The sequence below is a fragment of the Puma concolor genome, chromosome E1 (assembly GCF_028749965.1).
Source record: "Puma concolor isolate L17-30 chromosome E1, mPumCon1.1.hap2, whole genome shotgun sequence".
Classification (NCBI taxonomy): Eukaryota; Metazoa; Chordata; class Mammalia; order Carnivora; family Felidae; genus Puma; species Puma concolor.
The window spans coordinates 13,991,077-14,006,659 of NC_141680.1; the positions used below are offsets into that span (position 1 = coordinate 13,991,077).

The 15,583-nt window shown below is 42.0% G+C and overlaps 1 protein-coding gene and 1 long non-coding RNA gene across 4 annotated transcripts in view; one reads left to right on the top strand and one right to left on the bottom strand.

The window, feature by feature from the left end:
- The window catches only part of ITGAE (integrin subunit alpha E), a 74,322-nt gene extending 66,588 nt beyond the window's left edge, over positions 1-7,734 (top strand). For all 3 annotated transcript variants that reach the window (XM_086686275.1, XM_086686276.1, XM_086686277.1), the window contains 3 exons: positions 1,110-1,205; positions 5,923-6,027; positions 7,399-7,734. In XM_086686275.1, coding sequence (XP_086542401.1) covers positions 1,110-1,205; positions 5,923-6,027; positions 7,399-7,494 — 297 coding nt within the window. In that variant the 3' untranslated portion in view covers positions 7,495-7,734. The remainder of the gene's footprint in view (positions 1-1,109; positions 1,206-5,922; positions 6,028-7,398) is intronic.
- The window catches only part of LOC147574129 (uncharacterized), a 29,735-nt gene continuing 21,684 nt past the window's right edge, over positions 7,533-15,583 (bottom strand). Inside the window, exons 2-3 of the long non-coding RNA XR_015243923.1 lie at positions 11,431-11,611; positions 7,533-9,795 (exon numbers count right to left, since the gene is read on the bottom strand). This is a non-coding gene — a long non-coding RNA (uncharacterized LOC147574129). The remainder of the gene's footprint in view (positions 9,796-11,430; positions 11,612-15,583) is intronic.

Genomic DNA, 15,583 nt, shown 5'->3' on the forward strand with positions numbered 1-15,583 from the left:
AACTTGTGCGTGTGCTCTCTCCAAAATATTTTTTAACAAATTAATTAAAAAATGAATACTTCTAGACTAAAACACATACTTTTTCAGTGGCCTGCAAGGTACTGCATGATCTACTCTTTGCTACTTCAACTTTATCTCCTAGTACTCTCCTCTTTCCTTTTTTTTTAAAAAAAAGTTTATTCATTTATTTTGAGAGAGAGAGAGAGGGAGGGAGGGAGGAGGAAGGGCAAAGAGCGAGGGAGAGATAATCCAAAGCTGGCTCCACACTGTCAGTCAGCATAGAGCCTGATGCGGGGCCTGAATTCACAAATTCCGAGAACATGACCCAAGCTGAAATGGTTGGATGCCCAACCAACTGAGCCACCCAGCCACCTTTTTTAAATATTTATTTTTGAGAGAGAGAGCGAGCATGGGAAGGGTAAAGAGAGAGGGGGACAGACGATCTGGAGTGGGCTCTGTGCTTACAGGAGAGAGCCCAAAGCAGGGCTCAAACTCAACAAAACTGTGAAATCATGACTTGAGCTGAAGTCACAGGCTTAACTGAGCCACCCAGGGCCACTCCCCTTGCCACTCCCCACTTCTTATACTCCAGATATTGTCCTTTCTCCAATATTGTTCTGGCCACATGATCTTTGTACTTGCTGTCCCTTCTGCATGACAGTGCTTTTCCCCTGTATCTTTATGTGCATGGTTTCTTATAATTAGCTCAGGCATTACCTTAGAGAGGCCTTCCCTGATCACTCACTCTAAAGTGGGAAATAGGAGGATCGAGTGTAACACCTCACAGTGATCCAGATGAGAATGATGAGATCTGAACTGAAGGAGTAGCAATGAGGGTTGGAGAAAACAGACAGATGAGAGAAAGAACAAAAAGGAGAATTGTCAGGAACTGATTCGGGGCTGGTGAATGGTGTTGTGACATGAGGTAAAGTGCAAAGGAAAAGCAGTTGGGGAACGATTGCAGGATACTTGCTTGGGTAACTGTGGTTGCCAAGACCACTAACTAGACAAAGGAATACAGGAGAAGGAACACATATAAAGGAAAAGATGCTGTTCAAAAATAGTAAGTCCATGTCTAAAATATGTTTTATCTACCCTCTATCTTATAGTTACAGAGAGATGTAAATGAACTGCAGATCCTTGGTGAAATAACTTTCAACAAATCTCTGTATGAGGGGCTGAATGCAGAGAACCACAGAACTAAGGTAATCCCTGGCTGTATTCTGTTGTTCTGGCCAGTGTCCTGGGGAAACTGTGCCTAGCCTTAGAGCCCCTGTACCAGCACTCTTCCTGTTTTCAGTCTTAACACCTCTGATCTTGACTCTACCACGAGCTGCCTCTGTGACCTTGAATTAGCCAGCATCAACCTCCATTTTTCCATCTGTGAAATGAAGCAATTGAGTAAGAGGCTTAGGCTGAAATAACTAGGCTGAAATCAACAGCTATGTATACTTTGATTTGAGAGTGTATTGTATTTTTAAAATTTGCCAAGTGAGAAATTATTTTTTTGTATACATTAATTGCCTTCCTCGTGTGTAGTATTGTTTAGTTATGGTATTAACCAGTTACAATACTCAGGAATGCATGATTCTTTTATAAATCTTAAACTAAATACTGGAACACTTGGGATTTCTTTTGCAAAAGTGTGACCACAAATCATACTAATGTCTGTGATCTATGGGCTAAATGCTGTGTGTGCTACTCTGAGCTGTCATTCTTGTTGACACTTAACCTAGATGTGCTCCTGGCTTGAGAGAGAATCCATCTGTGGGCCCTTTAGTCAGGCATGATCATTACTGGAGGGGATGTCAAGAAAATGAGCTGGATTGCTAAATGTTAGGTTCTCTGATTTCCTTCCTGGGGGACGAGAAACGAACAGTTCTCTAGACATGTCAGAAATAACACTTTTCTTTTTAACTATTTCCGATACAGAAAATTATATGGGGGAAAGAGAAGTGCCCCATTGTCCCACTGCCTAGATTAAAAAAAATAGAAGAGCAAGAAAATCCAAGCCTTACAGAAAAATATCAAATGAAAAATAATGGTTCCTTCATTCCCCCCCTTTCCCGTGCCCCCAGCTCCTTCTTCCCAAAGGGTGTTATGGTTAACAGTTTCTTATATGCACATTTGTAAATTATTTATTTCTTCCTCTTGCTGATGGCTTTTATTTCTATACATAGATTCCTTATAATTATTTTCCTTTCTTTAAATTCAATACCCTAAGCAAAGTGTTAAGTTGTTCCTGACAATAAGCAACAAGGGTAGAATGAACCTGTGAGTATAAATACCTATGTATCCAAGTGCGTTTCATGTGCAAGTAAGGGAAAACTCCCACTAAGGTACCATAAGGGCATCTGTTGTTTGTCTGGTCAACGGCCTGGCTCCTTTGAATCTTGTGCCCTTCCATCTGTGTTGGTGATACCTTCCCTTGTGGCCAGCACAAAGCTACCACTTCTCCAAGTGCTGCGTTTTCATGTGTCAGGATACAAAATAAGAAGCAAGAGATCAGTAGCAAAACTTCCCTTTGTAGGAAGGGAAATTTTCCTAAAAACTCCCAGCAGCTGTCTCCTTACATCTTGTCAGTGAGAACTGGATCTCATGTCAGTCACTGGCAGAGGGGAATAGCTCTGTCATGATTGGCTTAGATCAGCCATGATTTCTGATAGAAAATTCAAAAATTCAGTGTTCAGCTGCAAGCAGTAGGTACCCTGTGTCCCGCTTCTCCTTCACCTTTACCAGGGTAGCTTTGGGGTACCTTTGGAACCTGTGGGTTTAGAAGAGGAAAAGGGGAAGAGGCTTTGAGAAAGAGGAGCATTTCTTTTACTCAGATCTGGCCTGTTATACCACTATGACCTTGGGATTTCCTTTCATTATTTTCCTAAACCCATACTCTCAAGTCCTTCCCCCTGCTACCCCCCCCCCCACTTCACTCTTACATAGAAGAAAAACCGGCTCTCTTCCTGTTCTTCCTCCCTGTCTGTTGCTTTGCTCCCTCTCTGTTGTCAATGTCCAGAACTTACACCTGTTAAGCTCAGCTCCGTCTGAATTAAATAGTTGCCTGTAGGGTCAACCCTAGGAAGTAACCAGTTTATAACTTAATTGGAGGAGGCCTTAAAGGAGTAAATTTGTCCATCTTTCCAACTCATACAGCAGTTATCCCTGACCTTGTTGCTTAGACACTTGCATGAAAGGACTCAGTGTTTTGGGCAGGCAGAGAAGTCTTGATGGCCCTCTGGCCCCACTTAAGTCCTGGGAACATACTCTGGGCATGGTCTGTATGCTGGCCACAGCTTGGGAGGGCCATAAATGGGTCTCGGGAAGCAACATCCGCTGAGCTTTCCGGCTGAGTCCTGTTAGTGAGAAGAGAGCTTAGACTCTTGAGATTGAGACAGCCTTTAGACGACAATGCTGGGGTTGCTTCTAATACAAGAACTCTGTAAGTACACTTGACCCTTGAACAACCTGAGGGTTAGAAGTGCCGGCTCCCCACATAGTCGAAAATCCATGTATAACTTTTGACTCCCCAAAGACTTAACTACTAATAGTATAACGTTGACTGGATGTCTTATTATATTATTATATTATATACTGTATTCTTATAATGAAGTAAGCTAGGGAAAAGAAAATGTTAAAGTCATAAAAGATACATTTATAGTACTATATCACAAATAAATCTGCATATAAGTGGACCTACACTGTTCAAGCCTGTGTTGTTGAAGGGTCACCTGTAGTATACATGGATGCCATTTTGCATTCATTATCATATCTTAACATATACTTTAGTTTGGTGAAGAGCAGACCAGTGTCTTTGTCATATTTCATGTGGGACAAACGTGTTATCAGACTTTAGGGGTTTGTGCCCTAAGGTCAAAAAGAGCTGTCAGAATGATGTCAGAACAGAGTTGGAAAGGACTTAGAGATCATTTAAAATAGGTCATCATTGGGGCGCCTGGGTGGCGCAGTCGGTTAAGCGTCCGACTTCAGCCAGGTCACGATCTCACGGTCCGTGAGTTCGAGCCCCGCGTCGGGCTCTGGGCTGATGGCTCGGAGCCTGGAGCCTGTTTCCGATTCTGTGTCTCCCTCTCTCTCTGCCCCTCCCTCGTTCATGCTCTGTCTCTCTCTGTCCCAAAAATAAATAAACGTTGAAAAAAAAAAAAATTTTAAAAAAATAAAATAGGTCATCATTAGCACTGGGTGTTGTATGGAAACCAATTTGACAATAAATTTCATATATTGAAAAAAAAATAAAAAATAAATTCTCTGCTCTAAAATAAAAAAAAAAAAAAAATAGGTCATCATTTTGAAGATGATGAGCTGGGGGCCCAAGGACACAGAGTGGCAGAGCTGGATGTAAAACTGATTTTCTTTCAGTGTTCTCTCAAACCTAGAGACCAGTCCCTTGGGACCTCTGTTAAACTGTCAGATAATCCTTAACAGATCTCCTGACTGACCAAAATAGTGTAAAGTGTTTTGTTCTTTACATAATTTTGTTGTGCTGTTGGTTTTTTGTTTTTGTTTTGTTTTTTTTTTTTGGGGGGGGGTTGTTATTTTTTTTCCTCCAGTTTTTGTTCTCTTTGCTTTTCGAGGATTTTTTTTTTGTTTTTGGTACATCTGGCTCAGAGATTCTTTCTTTGGCCATGTCCAGTCTTTTTTTTTTATTGAGCCCATCAAAGGCTTTCTTCATTTCTGTTACAGTGGTTTTTTTATCTCTAGCATTTCTTTTTGGTTCTTTCCTGGGATTTCCATCTCTCTTTCATTGCCTATCTGTTCTTTGTCTTTGTTCTTGCATGCTGTCTACTTTATCTGTTAGAGCCCTTAGCATGTTAATCATAGTTGTTTTAAATTCCAAGTCTGATGATAATTCAAACGCCTTTCCATGTCTGCTTCTGAGGCTTGCTTTGTCTCTTCAAAATGTTTTTTGCATCTGGATATGTTTTATGATTTTTTCTTTCTTTGTTTTTTCCTGGTAATTTTTTTTTTCCTGATAACCAGATACGATGGACCCGGTAAAGGAACTGTTGTAAATAGGTCTTTAGTGATGTGGTGGTGAGGTGTGGGGGAGGGGAAGGAGGAAGTGCTTACGTGCTCTACCATCCTGTGATTAGATTTCAGTCTTTTAGTGAGCCCATGCTCCTGTGCTGTGAACCTACACCTCTGGGCTGTGAACCTCAGAAGTATTTCTCATTTTTTTTTTCAGTCCCCTTAGGTGGGACAGGATACCTAGAGTTGGGTATTTCTCTTACCCTGGGTCAGTTAGGCTCTTAGCAGGTTACGCTCCAATTAACTAGTTTCCCCCGATGGCAGGCCAGAGTGCTCTGGCCTATTTCAAAATGGTTCCTTTTCTTCTCCCCTTGCCAGAAGCATCAAGGATTTTTCTCGAGTATTTACTGTAGGAATCTGGTCAAGCTCCTAGAGGAAAACCTTATAGCATTGTGGAGGCTCCCATATGACTGGGTTCCCAGGAGGTTTTAACTCTGAGAGTTGTCAGTACTTACTGAACTTCTCATGATTAATTCATGAATTACAGATTGGGTTTTCCTACCCCAGCGCTGGGAAGCCTCTACTGCCTGTATTTATCTATCTGTCTCGCTAATCTTGGGGGCAGCAGTTTGCCAAGTATCCTCCCCTCTCTTAGGGCGCCAAGAAGAGTTGTTGCTTTTTCAGTCTGTTCAGCTTTTTACTTGTTAGTACAGAGTGGCACCTACCACGCTCTCTACATGTGGAACCAGAAACTGAAAGCCTCGTTAGGTAATTTTAGATGCTGCATCAGGAAACTTTAGCTTTTTCCCTTACTGTCATCAGTCTTGGTCAATATACAGAATGTTGCCAAGTTCTCATATTTTGCTCCTTAAAATAACATGTGGAATTTTTTTCTCATCTGCTTTAGGAGACTTATTGGATGATCTCTGTATCTTGTTCTAGATCACTATCATCTTCCTGAAAGAGAAGGAGTATTTGCGCCTCATCTTTATAAGCAGTGCTGGTGGCCTTCTGGTTTTGATTGTGATTATAATCACCCTTTTCAAGGTCAGTTCTACTCATGTGAAGTATTAAGATACAGAGATTTTCCTAAAACGGATTTGATGGTCATTCCCCTATTTTAAATCCTTTACTTTCCTTCCCCTGTTTTAACGTTCAGACATTTTTTTTACTGCTTTCAAGATCCTCACTCTCCAGCCTTTACCCTTCTCAACTCTTAAGTCTTGCTGTTTCCTCCAAACACGTGTAACTAAATAGGTTTGTGTCTGTGTGCTTGCTGTCTATACTGCCGTCCCCCCACCCCGATGCCCTTTCCCACCTTGCTCACACTCTTCCCTTAAGACCCAGCCCAGAGATTCCTCAATCCTCTGAGCTATGTGCTTTTCCTGTGAGCTACTTTCTGGAAACCCTTCCGGGTGTCAGTCATCACACTGTATTATAATTATTTCTGTTCCTAGTAGATTGTGAGTTTCCCTTTTATTTTTTTCCTCAATTTTTTTTTTATAATTAAGTAATCTCTATACCTAACATGGGGCTTGAACTTAACAACCCTGAGATCAAGAGTCTCATGCTTTACCAACTGAACCAGCCAGCTGCCCCTAGATTGTGCATTTCTTGCTGTAGGAGGCCATACTGTCTGTAGTAGGCTGAGTATTTTTATATAACTAAGATCCATTATAGCCAAAATTATAATATTTTGCAGAATTAGTTAAGTTAAAAAAAGGTTAAGGAGCAGGGCACCTGAGTGGCTCAATGGGTTAAGTGTCTGACTTTTTTTTTTTTTAATGTTTACTTATTTGAGAGAGAGAGAGAGAGAGAGACAGACTGTGACCTGGGGTGGGGCAGGGGGAGAGACAGAGGGAGACACAGAATCCAAAGTAGGCTTCAGGCTCTGAGTTGTCAGTGCAGAGCCTGATGTGGGGCTCAAACTCGTGAACCACAAGATATGACCTGAGCCGAAGTTGGACACTTAACTGACTGAACCACCCAGGCACCCCATTAAGTGCCTGACTCTTGATTTTGGCTCAGGTCATGATCCTAGGTCATGGGGTCAAGGCTTGCATTGGGCTCCTCACTGAGCTTGGAGCCTGCTTGAGATTCTGTGTCTCTCTCTCTTTTTCTCTTTCTCTTTCTCTTTCTCTTTCCTCTGTTTCTTCTCTACTCAAACATGCTCTGTCACTCAAATTTTAAAAAAAAGGTTAAGGAGGTTTGGGGTTTCAGAGGAAGGTGGAAAATCACTTCTGACTGGAGAATGAAAAGGCTTGTGGAAAGGTAGCATTTTAAGACTGATCTTGAAGGATCGGATTATCAGGGAGAAATTCAGAGGAGGTGTGAGAAGTTCTAGAGAACTAGATGACGGTTTTCTAAAACAGATGGGTATCTTAGGCCTATAATGGGACTTCCCCTCCTTTGTTTTAGTTTGGCTTTTTTAAAAGAAAATACCAGCATCTGAACTTGGACAGCACACGGAAGGCCTCGCTGAAATCAGAGAATCTGCTCACAGAAGAAAATTAGGACCAGCTTCCTCATCCATTGGGAGAGAACATCAGCTAGTCCTTCAAGTTCTAGAGACTTGGTGTCGTTACTTTTTTTTTTTTTTTTTTTTTTTAAGATGATCTAGAGCAGAATCTAACAAATTGTTAATGGAACATTGTTTTTTAACCATACACTGTCCCCAGAGTGTCTGTGTATTGTGCAGAAAATAAACTTGGGAAACATTTGAAATTAAATAAAATTAAATTTTCCTTTAAAGAAGTGCCTTTAATACAGAAATATACTTTGTGATATTTTTTTTTTCTCCAAGAGGAGGTATAGCAATTTCCAACCTTATTTGCCTAAGAATACTTTTCTCTTGGCGTTTCCATTGATGTCTCCCAACATAGTGTTCTACAAAGTACATCTTGGGGGACAGTGGTCAAAAGATCCTGGCATTTTCAAGATCCTAAGATGTGGCCTATTACTTCAAATCAGAACACAAAAAAAGCACGCCTGGAACAAATGTAAAAAGTAGAAAAACAGAGGTCACCAAAACAGGAACTAGAAGGTGAGGAGAAAAGCAAGACTGTTCTGTAATTTCATTTCTGTTGTATGTATGAATACATCTATTTAATGCACCGTGCTAATCCTTACCCAGCTTCCTGCTCAGTGAATTGCTCAGGGAGACTTCTGTTCCTTGGCAAATACTGTCACCAGGAGAGAGCATTCTTCCACAGGAGGAGATGGAACCTGGCCTGGGAGTTGGGGGCACAGAGATGAGGGCCTAGTTACAGGCTGGCTTCGCTCTTAGTATCTTATTTTATTTTTACATCCCTTGCTGTCAAAACTTGGCCCCATCTCCCCACTTTTAACCCTGCAATGGAACAGTCTTTGTTTTCATGGATCATAAAAGTCATTGCAATAAATTAAATGGTGTATCAGTATATAATGTAGAAAGATATCCTTGTCTTCTTGATCTAATTCAGATGCTTTCGTTATTTTTTTAATTTTTAATTTTTTCTGAAATGTGTGTGTGTATAAAGTGCAAATTAGGGACTGAGTTTTGCTTTTTGTTTTGTTTTGTTTTTTCTCCCAGAAGCATAACGAACTTTCACAGCACCATTAACTGAAATAACCACCTCCTTTTTGCTTATTCACGCTCTCCCATTTCGCAGGGGCTAAAAGGCTTCAAACATCTCCCAGACTCCTTTGAGGTGGGTTTCTAATTTCGATTTTGCCAGTGAGAGGCACTTGAATGAGAGTGGAAGGTGGAAAGATAGGAGGTCTTTCTTTTGGTTGCGGCAGCAGTGGTGGAGGCAGGTGAGTGCAGACCCCTGAGCGGCAGTGCGACTGCACGGCCCCTCCCTGCAACTCCCGACCTCTGGGTGATACCAACTCTCCCGTTTTTATCTCCCAGCTCTCCCAACAGATTTGAAACACAACTCTCATTAGTAAATCCCTTTCTGCTTGAAATATCTAGAGTGGTTTCTGTTTTCCTGTTGACCTTGAGTCTAACTATATTATTTCCAGTGAATAACAGCTGTCTCTATGTCATTTAATGAAATGTCCATTAATAAGTTAAAATTCTGCTGTTACTACTCGTGAAATTCCTATGAATGCATATAAATTCTGGAAATTTAATTTTGTTTCACTGATCTGTTTGTTCCCGTACCAGTACCACAATTGAACACTTTTTAGCATTATGCAAACGATAAATTCTAAACAGCACAAAGGTATCTAAAAAATAAAAAGTTAGTCTCCCTCTCCTCTCCACCTCCAATCTCTTTCCAAAAGCAACCACTGTTAATACGTTTTTAGATATTCTTTAAAAATATTCCTCTGCATATACCAGCATATGCATATCCATGTATGGATATAGGAATTAGATTGTATAGATTGTTCTCCCTCCTACTTTTTCATCTAATGGATTTTAGGCATCTTTTGGTAGCAACCTCTGCAGATCTACCCCATCCTTTTTAACAGTTCCATGATACACTGCATTGTATTTACCTAACAGATCCCTACAAGTGGATATTCAGGTGGTTTCTATTTCTTTCCTTCTTTTTATTACAAAGAAAAGGTGTGATGAACATCTCTAAACACGTATCCTCCCTGGTGTGCTTTTCAGGTATGTCGATGGGTAAGTTCCTAGCACAATCACTGGCTCCGAGATGACGTGCATTTAAAATTTTGATAGACGAAATAAGTCATGGGAACGAAAGGTACAGAACGGGGATTGTAACCAGTGGCATTGTGACAGCACTGTATGGTGACACACGGTAGCTACACTTGTGGTGAGCACAGCAGAACATGTAGAGTTGTTGAATCACCGTCGTACGCCTGAAACGAATATAACATTGTCAGCTACACTTCAATTCAGTTGTTTTTGATGATGACAACCTCCAAAAGGTTTCTACCAGTTGACACCCCCACTCAGAGAATATCAAAGTGCCACCGTGTCCATTGCCACCAGCTGGGCATCATCACATTTTCACTATTTTGCCAACCTGATCATTGTGGAAAATGGGATTCTGTTTTTGATACCAGTTTTCATTATAACTTTGCAGTAAACTGTGATACCTGATAGGACATTTTCATTCTTAAGAAAAATGACTCCTTCTATTCTTTCAGATAATTCTTAATATCAGTGTTTCAGATTCCTAAAAGAAAACCTTTGAGGTTTTAATTTAAATGTACAGATTAGGTTGGGGCACCTGGGTGGCTCAGTCGGTTGAGCGTCCGACTTCAGCTCAGGTCACGATCTCGCGGTCCGTCGGTTCGAGCCCTGCGTCGGGCTCTGTGCTGACAGCTCAGAGCCTGGAGCCTGTTTCAGATTCTGCGTCTCCCTCTCTCTGACCCTCCCCCGTTCATGCTCTGTCTCTCTCTCTCTCTCAAAAATAAATAAACGTTAAAAAAAAATTAAAAAAAAAAATAAATGTACAGATTACGTTGAGAACTGCTTTCTTTACCGCATTATATTCTTACTCAGAAATAAGACATTTCTCCACTCGCTGAGATTTTTGAAAACACCCTGCAGCAAGGTTTTATAATTTCTTTCAGAGATCTTAATTTATGAAGACTTTTATTTCCAGCTGTATTGTTGTTTTTTTTAAGTTTATTTTTGAGAGAGAGAGAGAGCGCATGTGCACACATGCCAGCAGTGGAGGGGCAGAGAGACAGAGACAGAGACAGAGAGAGAGAGAGAAAATCCCAAGCAGGCTCTGCACTGTCAGCACAGAGCCCGATGTAGGACTTGAATTCCCAACTGTGAGATCAGGACATGAGCCAAGAGTCAGAGGCTTAACTGACAGCCGCCCAGGCTCCCCTATATTATATTTTTTATTGCTACTGTGAAAAATGTCTTTTTCCCCTGGCTGATTATAGACCTTGTATTTAGAAAATTTGTTCTTTTGAATATCTTATCTGGCCATCTTACTGAACTCTGTTTTTTTTAAATAGCTTTTTAGTTGATTCTCTTGGATTTTCAAAGGAGAAAATCCTGTCTGGAAATAATGGTGATTTGGGGGACGCCTGGGTGACTCAGTCAGTTAAGTGTCCAACTTTGGCTCAGGTCATGGTCTCGCGGTTTACGAGTTTGAGCCCCACATCAGGCTCCGTGCTGACATCTCGGAGCCTAGAGCCTGCTTCAGATACTCTGTCCCCCTCTCTCTGTGCCCCTCCTCCACTCATGCGTGTGCTCTCTCTCTCAAAAATAAATAAATGTTAAAAAAAAGAAATAATGGTGATGTGGAGTCTTTCTTGTATTTGTACTCTTTTTCACCCTTATTTCTTTGACTAGAACTTGTAGAGCTCTGGGAAGTTAACTTTGCCTGATGTTAATGGGATTGCTGTGTGTACCCTCCACTGTCTGCCTCACAGCCTGCTCATGGTCTCACTCCCTGCCACTCTGCCTTTGGCAATTTCTGGGGCTTGGTTGGAGAACCCATCCACTTCTCATGGAGCCTCTTATGTTACCTGTGTTAAATCACTGGCTCTTTAGCGTGATCAGCTTTTCTGCTGATCTGATTCCATCTGCATCACTTCTTCCAGGAATTCCTTCATATTTTTGGTTCCTTTATTGTATCATTCTCCGTTTCCAATGCTACTGTGGACTTCTTCCCTCTTTACATTTCTTGAGTTACTTCAGAGGATTTGCCTTTGAAGGCAAAGAAAGAAGTAAGTTTGCTTAGATATTTTCCTATTGTTGGATCCAGGAGTTATGTCCAAGTTTGCAGTGTTTTAGGTGATTTGCAGCCCTTGGATTTATATTTTTTTAAAAAATTATTATTATGGGGCGCCTGGGTGGCTCAGTCGGTTAAGCATCCGACTTCGGCTCAGGTCATGATCTCACGGTCCGTGAGTTCGAGCCCCGCATCGGGCTCTGTGCTGACAGCTCAGAGCCTGGAGCCTGTTTCAGATTCTGTGTCTCCCTCTCTCTCTGCCCCTCCCCTGTTCATGCTCTGTGTCTCTCTGTCCCAAAAATAAATAAACGTTGGGGCGCCTGGGTGGCGCAGTCGGTTAAGCGTCCGACTTCAGCAAGGTCACGATCTCGCGGTCCGTGAGTTCGAGCCCCGCGTCAGACTCTGGGCTGATGGCTCAGAGCCTGGAGCCTGTTTCCAATTCTGGGTCTCCCTCTCTCTCTGCCCCTCCCCTGTTCATGCTCTGTCTCTCTCTGTCCCAAAAATAAATAAACGTTAAGAAAAAATTTAAAAAAAATTATTATTACAAATAAGATCCTACTCCCATTATAACAGTCAAACCTTATATTGACCACCTATGAGCTATTGACTGAGCTGTGCTGATCTGATTGGAGTTAAACCAATGCAATTGTAGTCAAGAGACTGTGTAAGGGACCAGTCTGAGAAGGGAAAGGACTATTATAAACAGAGACATGATTAGATTTTACAAATTCATCTGCTATAGCTTGGGCCAAGGCCTTTATTCTAAAAGATGCTTTTCTAGTGCCAGGCATTTTCCATTTCCCGTTCATCCTCCTCCTCCTGAGAACAGGAAGTGCCAAAGCTTGTATAGATACAAGGACAATGGGTTATGGCCGCTGTCTTGACCAGATAAGGATCAAGATGGAGTCAGCTTGACACTAGCATGGGGAAAATGCCCCTTGTGATTTCTCTGTTTTCATTTCCCCCGTTAACACCTAGTGAGCACAGATTCAAATAACCTTTTTCTCTTCTGAAAACATCTGAACTTTGGTTGTTGAAGAAGGCATGACATCAAGCAGATGTGAAAACCTTAATCTGGCAAGCTTGTTAGGCCTAATTAAATTTTGAGAAAGGATGCTTCATATGGCAAAGCTCAGCAGTCTTACATTATCCGTATATAGTGAAAGGTCTATGCACATTTTCTGTACCCTTATAGGAAGGGAAATTAGCTATTTTAGGGATATAGGTATTTTGGGGTCTCCTAGCTATAATTAGTAATGGTAAGCCTTGTAATAGTGCCAGAATTTTACCATTTTTTTTTTTTAAGATTTTATTTTTAAGAAATCTCTACACCCCACGTGGGGCCTGAACTCACAACCACAAGATCAGTAGTTGCATGCTCCACCCACCGACTGAGCCAACCAGCCACCCCTACCATTATTTTCACAACAGATTTAGTGGGGCGTCTGGGTGGCTCAGTTGGTTAAGCCTCCTACTTCGGCTCAGGTCATAATCTTGCTGTCTGAATTCGAGCCCAACAGCGGGCTCTGTGCTGACAGCTCAGAGCCTGGAGCCTGCTTCGGATTCTGTGTCTCCCTTTCTCTCTGTGCCCCTCCCCTGCTCATGCTCTGTCTCTCTCTGTCTCTCAAAAATAAATAAACCTTAAAAAAAATTAAAAAAACAAAACAAAACAGATTTATTAAATGGAATCAAGGGAAACATTTAATCACTTTAGGAAGAGTAGTTCTAGTATCAGAGGTCAGGAAGTAGCTGGACGCACCTAAATAGACAATTTCCAAGTTCAGTTAACTTGACTTTGATTAGTGGAAGTATATTTTGGAAAGTACATAACTAATAACACTCTCACAGTAAGATCATAGTGAAAAGTGAAAAACTGCCTTTGTCACACCCTGCCCCACCCTGTGGCCCTCCTTAGAAGCTGAGGTGAACTGGTGTGGTGTACATCCTTCCAGGCTTTATCCTGTGCATTTGTAAATATTCACATAAATACGTATATAGTACATAGTTTTGGGGTTTTGCTTTGTTTTCCTTTTTTTTTTTTAAAATAGCATTATATAAATTTTTTTAATGTTTATTTTTGGGAGAGACAGAGCACAAGGGGGCAGGGACAGAGAGGGAGACACAGAATCCAATGCAGGCTCCAGGCTCTGAGCACAGAGCCTGATGTGGGGCTCGAACCATGAACTGTGAGATAGTGACCTGAGGCAAAGTTGGATGCCTAACTGACTGAGCCACCCAGGCGCCCCTGTTTTCTTTTACATAAATAGAATCATATATTTTGCCATTTGTGAGAATTTGTGACCATTTTCAAGGAACCAGTGTCAGAGAAAAAAATGCTGCTGACAAATGTAGGTGGAGGGGATGGGGAGAAGTGACACCTTGGTCTAGTATGTCTTTGGGGAATTAATAACTGTGCAGAGCTCTTTACAGTATAAACTGTAAAGAGACCCTTTCAACTTTTCCAAAAGTGGAATTAAAGACATTTTTGTAATTGCTATATGTTGCCAAATAGCTTTCCAGAAGGACTGAGCCATGTTACATGGTTATCAGCAGCATGAACATGTCCTGGGATCTCTGTTTTTACTTGACTTATTTGCTTAATGGATATATAATCATAGCTTTAGTTTACCTTACTTTGTTGGCAAGACCATGTACTTTCCCATGAAATAAGAAGACTTTTTTTGGGGGGGACGCCCGGGGCTAAATCGGTTAAGCATCTGACTTCGGCTCAGGTCATGATCTCGCGGTTCCTGGGCTTGAGCCCTGCATCAGGCTCTCTGCTGTCAGTGTAGAGCCCACTTCGGCTCCTCTGTCCACCCACTCTCTGCCCCTGCCTGTCTCTCTCTCTCAAAAATAAGTAAACAACAACAACAACCACAAAAAAGATGACTTTTTTGTGCCCTCTGTGCTTTACTTTCTTGTCCAGTTCAAATGTGGCCCTGGTTCCTTCTCATTAGCTCCTCTGGACTGCACCATCTTCTGGGATAGAAGTAAGAGGTGTGTTTCTCCCTCTGAACTTTGGAGCCTCTGGGTGAGTAAGGATGCTTTGACTCAGATAGAATTGGAGCAGTGTGACCTCCAGAAATGGGAGAACTGAGTTGTGCAGATTTACCGGTGGGCATCAGGAAGCACTAGTCCTTCCTGGTGGTCTGTCTGAAAGAGGAACTCTTCCCAAGTACCACAAAGGAGCCAGGACCATGGTTCCAATGTCCAGGAGAGCCAGTTGGAGGCTCTGTTCCTCCCCCTCCCTCCTCCCTGAAAGAAGTTCTGGGACCCCATAGCCAGTTGCAGTCCTGAGGGCAGAGTTGGGGGGCGAGTAGCTGGTGATTGAAGACGTGTCTCTGGGAATGTCTTCTCTTCTGTCTAGGGCCTGGGAAAGGGGCCCGGACTTGCCCTGCCTGGTGTGCCGGCAGATGTTCTCGTGATCTTGGCTTTGGTTTCTGGGATTTGACTAGTGTCCTACTTTGGGGTAATCTTTTCTCTCTTCAGAGCTGTGAGTGAGGTGTAAGATTAAGGTTGAAAGGCTGAGGTGGGAGAAAACACCACTGACCCACTTTGATTCTGCAAAACTTTGAGATTTCCTAGTCTAGGAAAAGGCTACCAGCCTAACTCCTGGAATTCTACACTGGGGCTTGGGGTCCTTTGTCCAATGATGAAGAACTCACCTAGTGAGTGAGTGAAGACTGGCTAGCTAGTAAAGAACACTAGTACCACTAGGTCAGGGGTTTCCAACTTTTTTCCTAGGCCATAAACCCCTCTGGTGGTCTGGTGAAACCTAGGCACCCCTTTTCAGATTTCTCCCAACATTGTATTATGAAAAGTTGAATTCTGCAATTGCGAACAGCTGTCTTCCCACCATCTAGTTTCTTCCATTAACATTTTATACTATGCTTGCTTTATCACATATTTTCCCATCTGTCCATCCATCAGCTGTTTTCAAGTACATA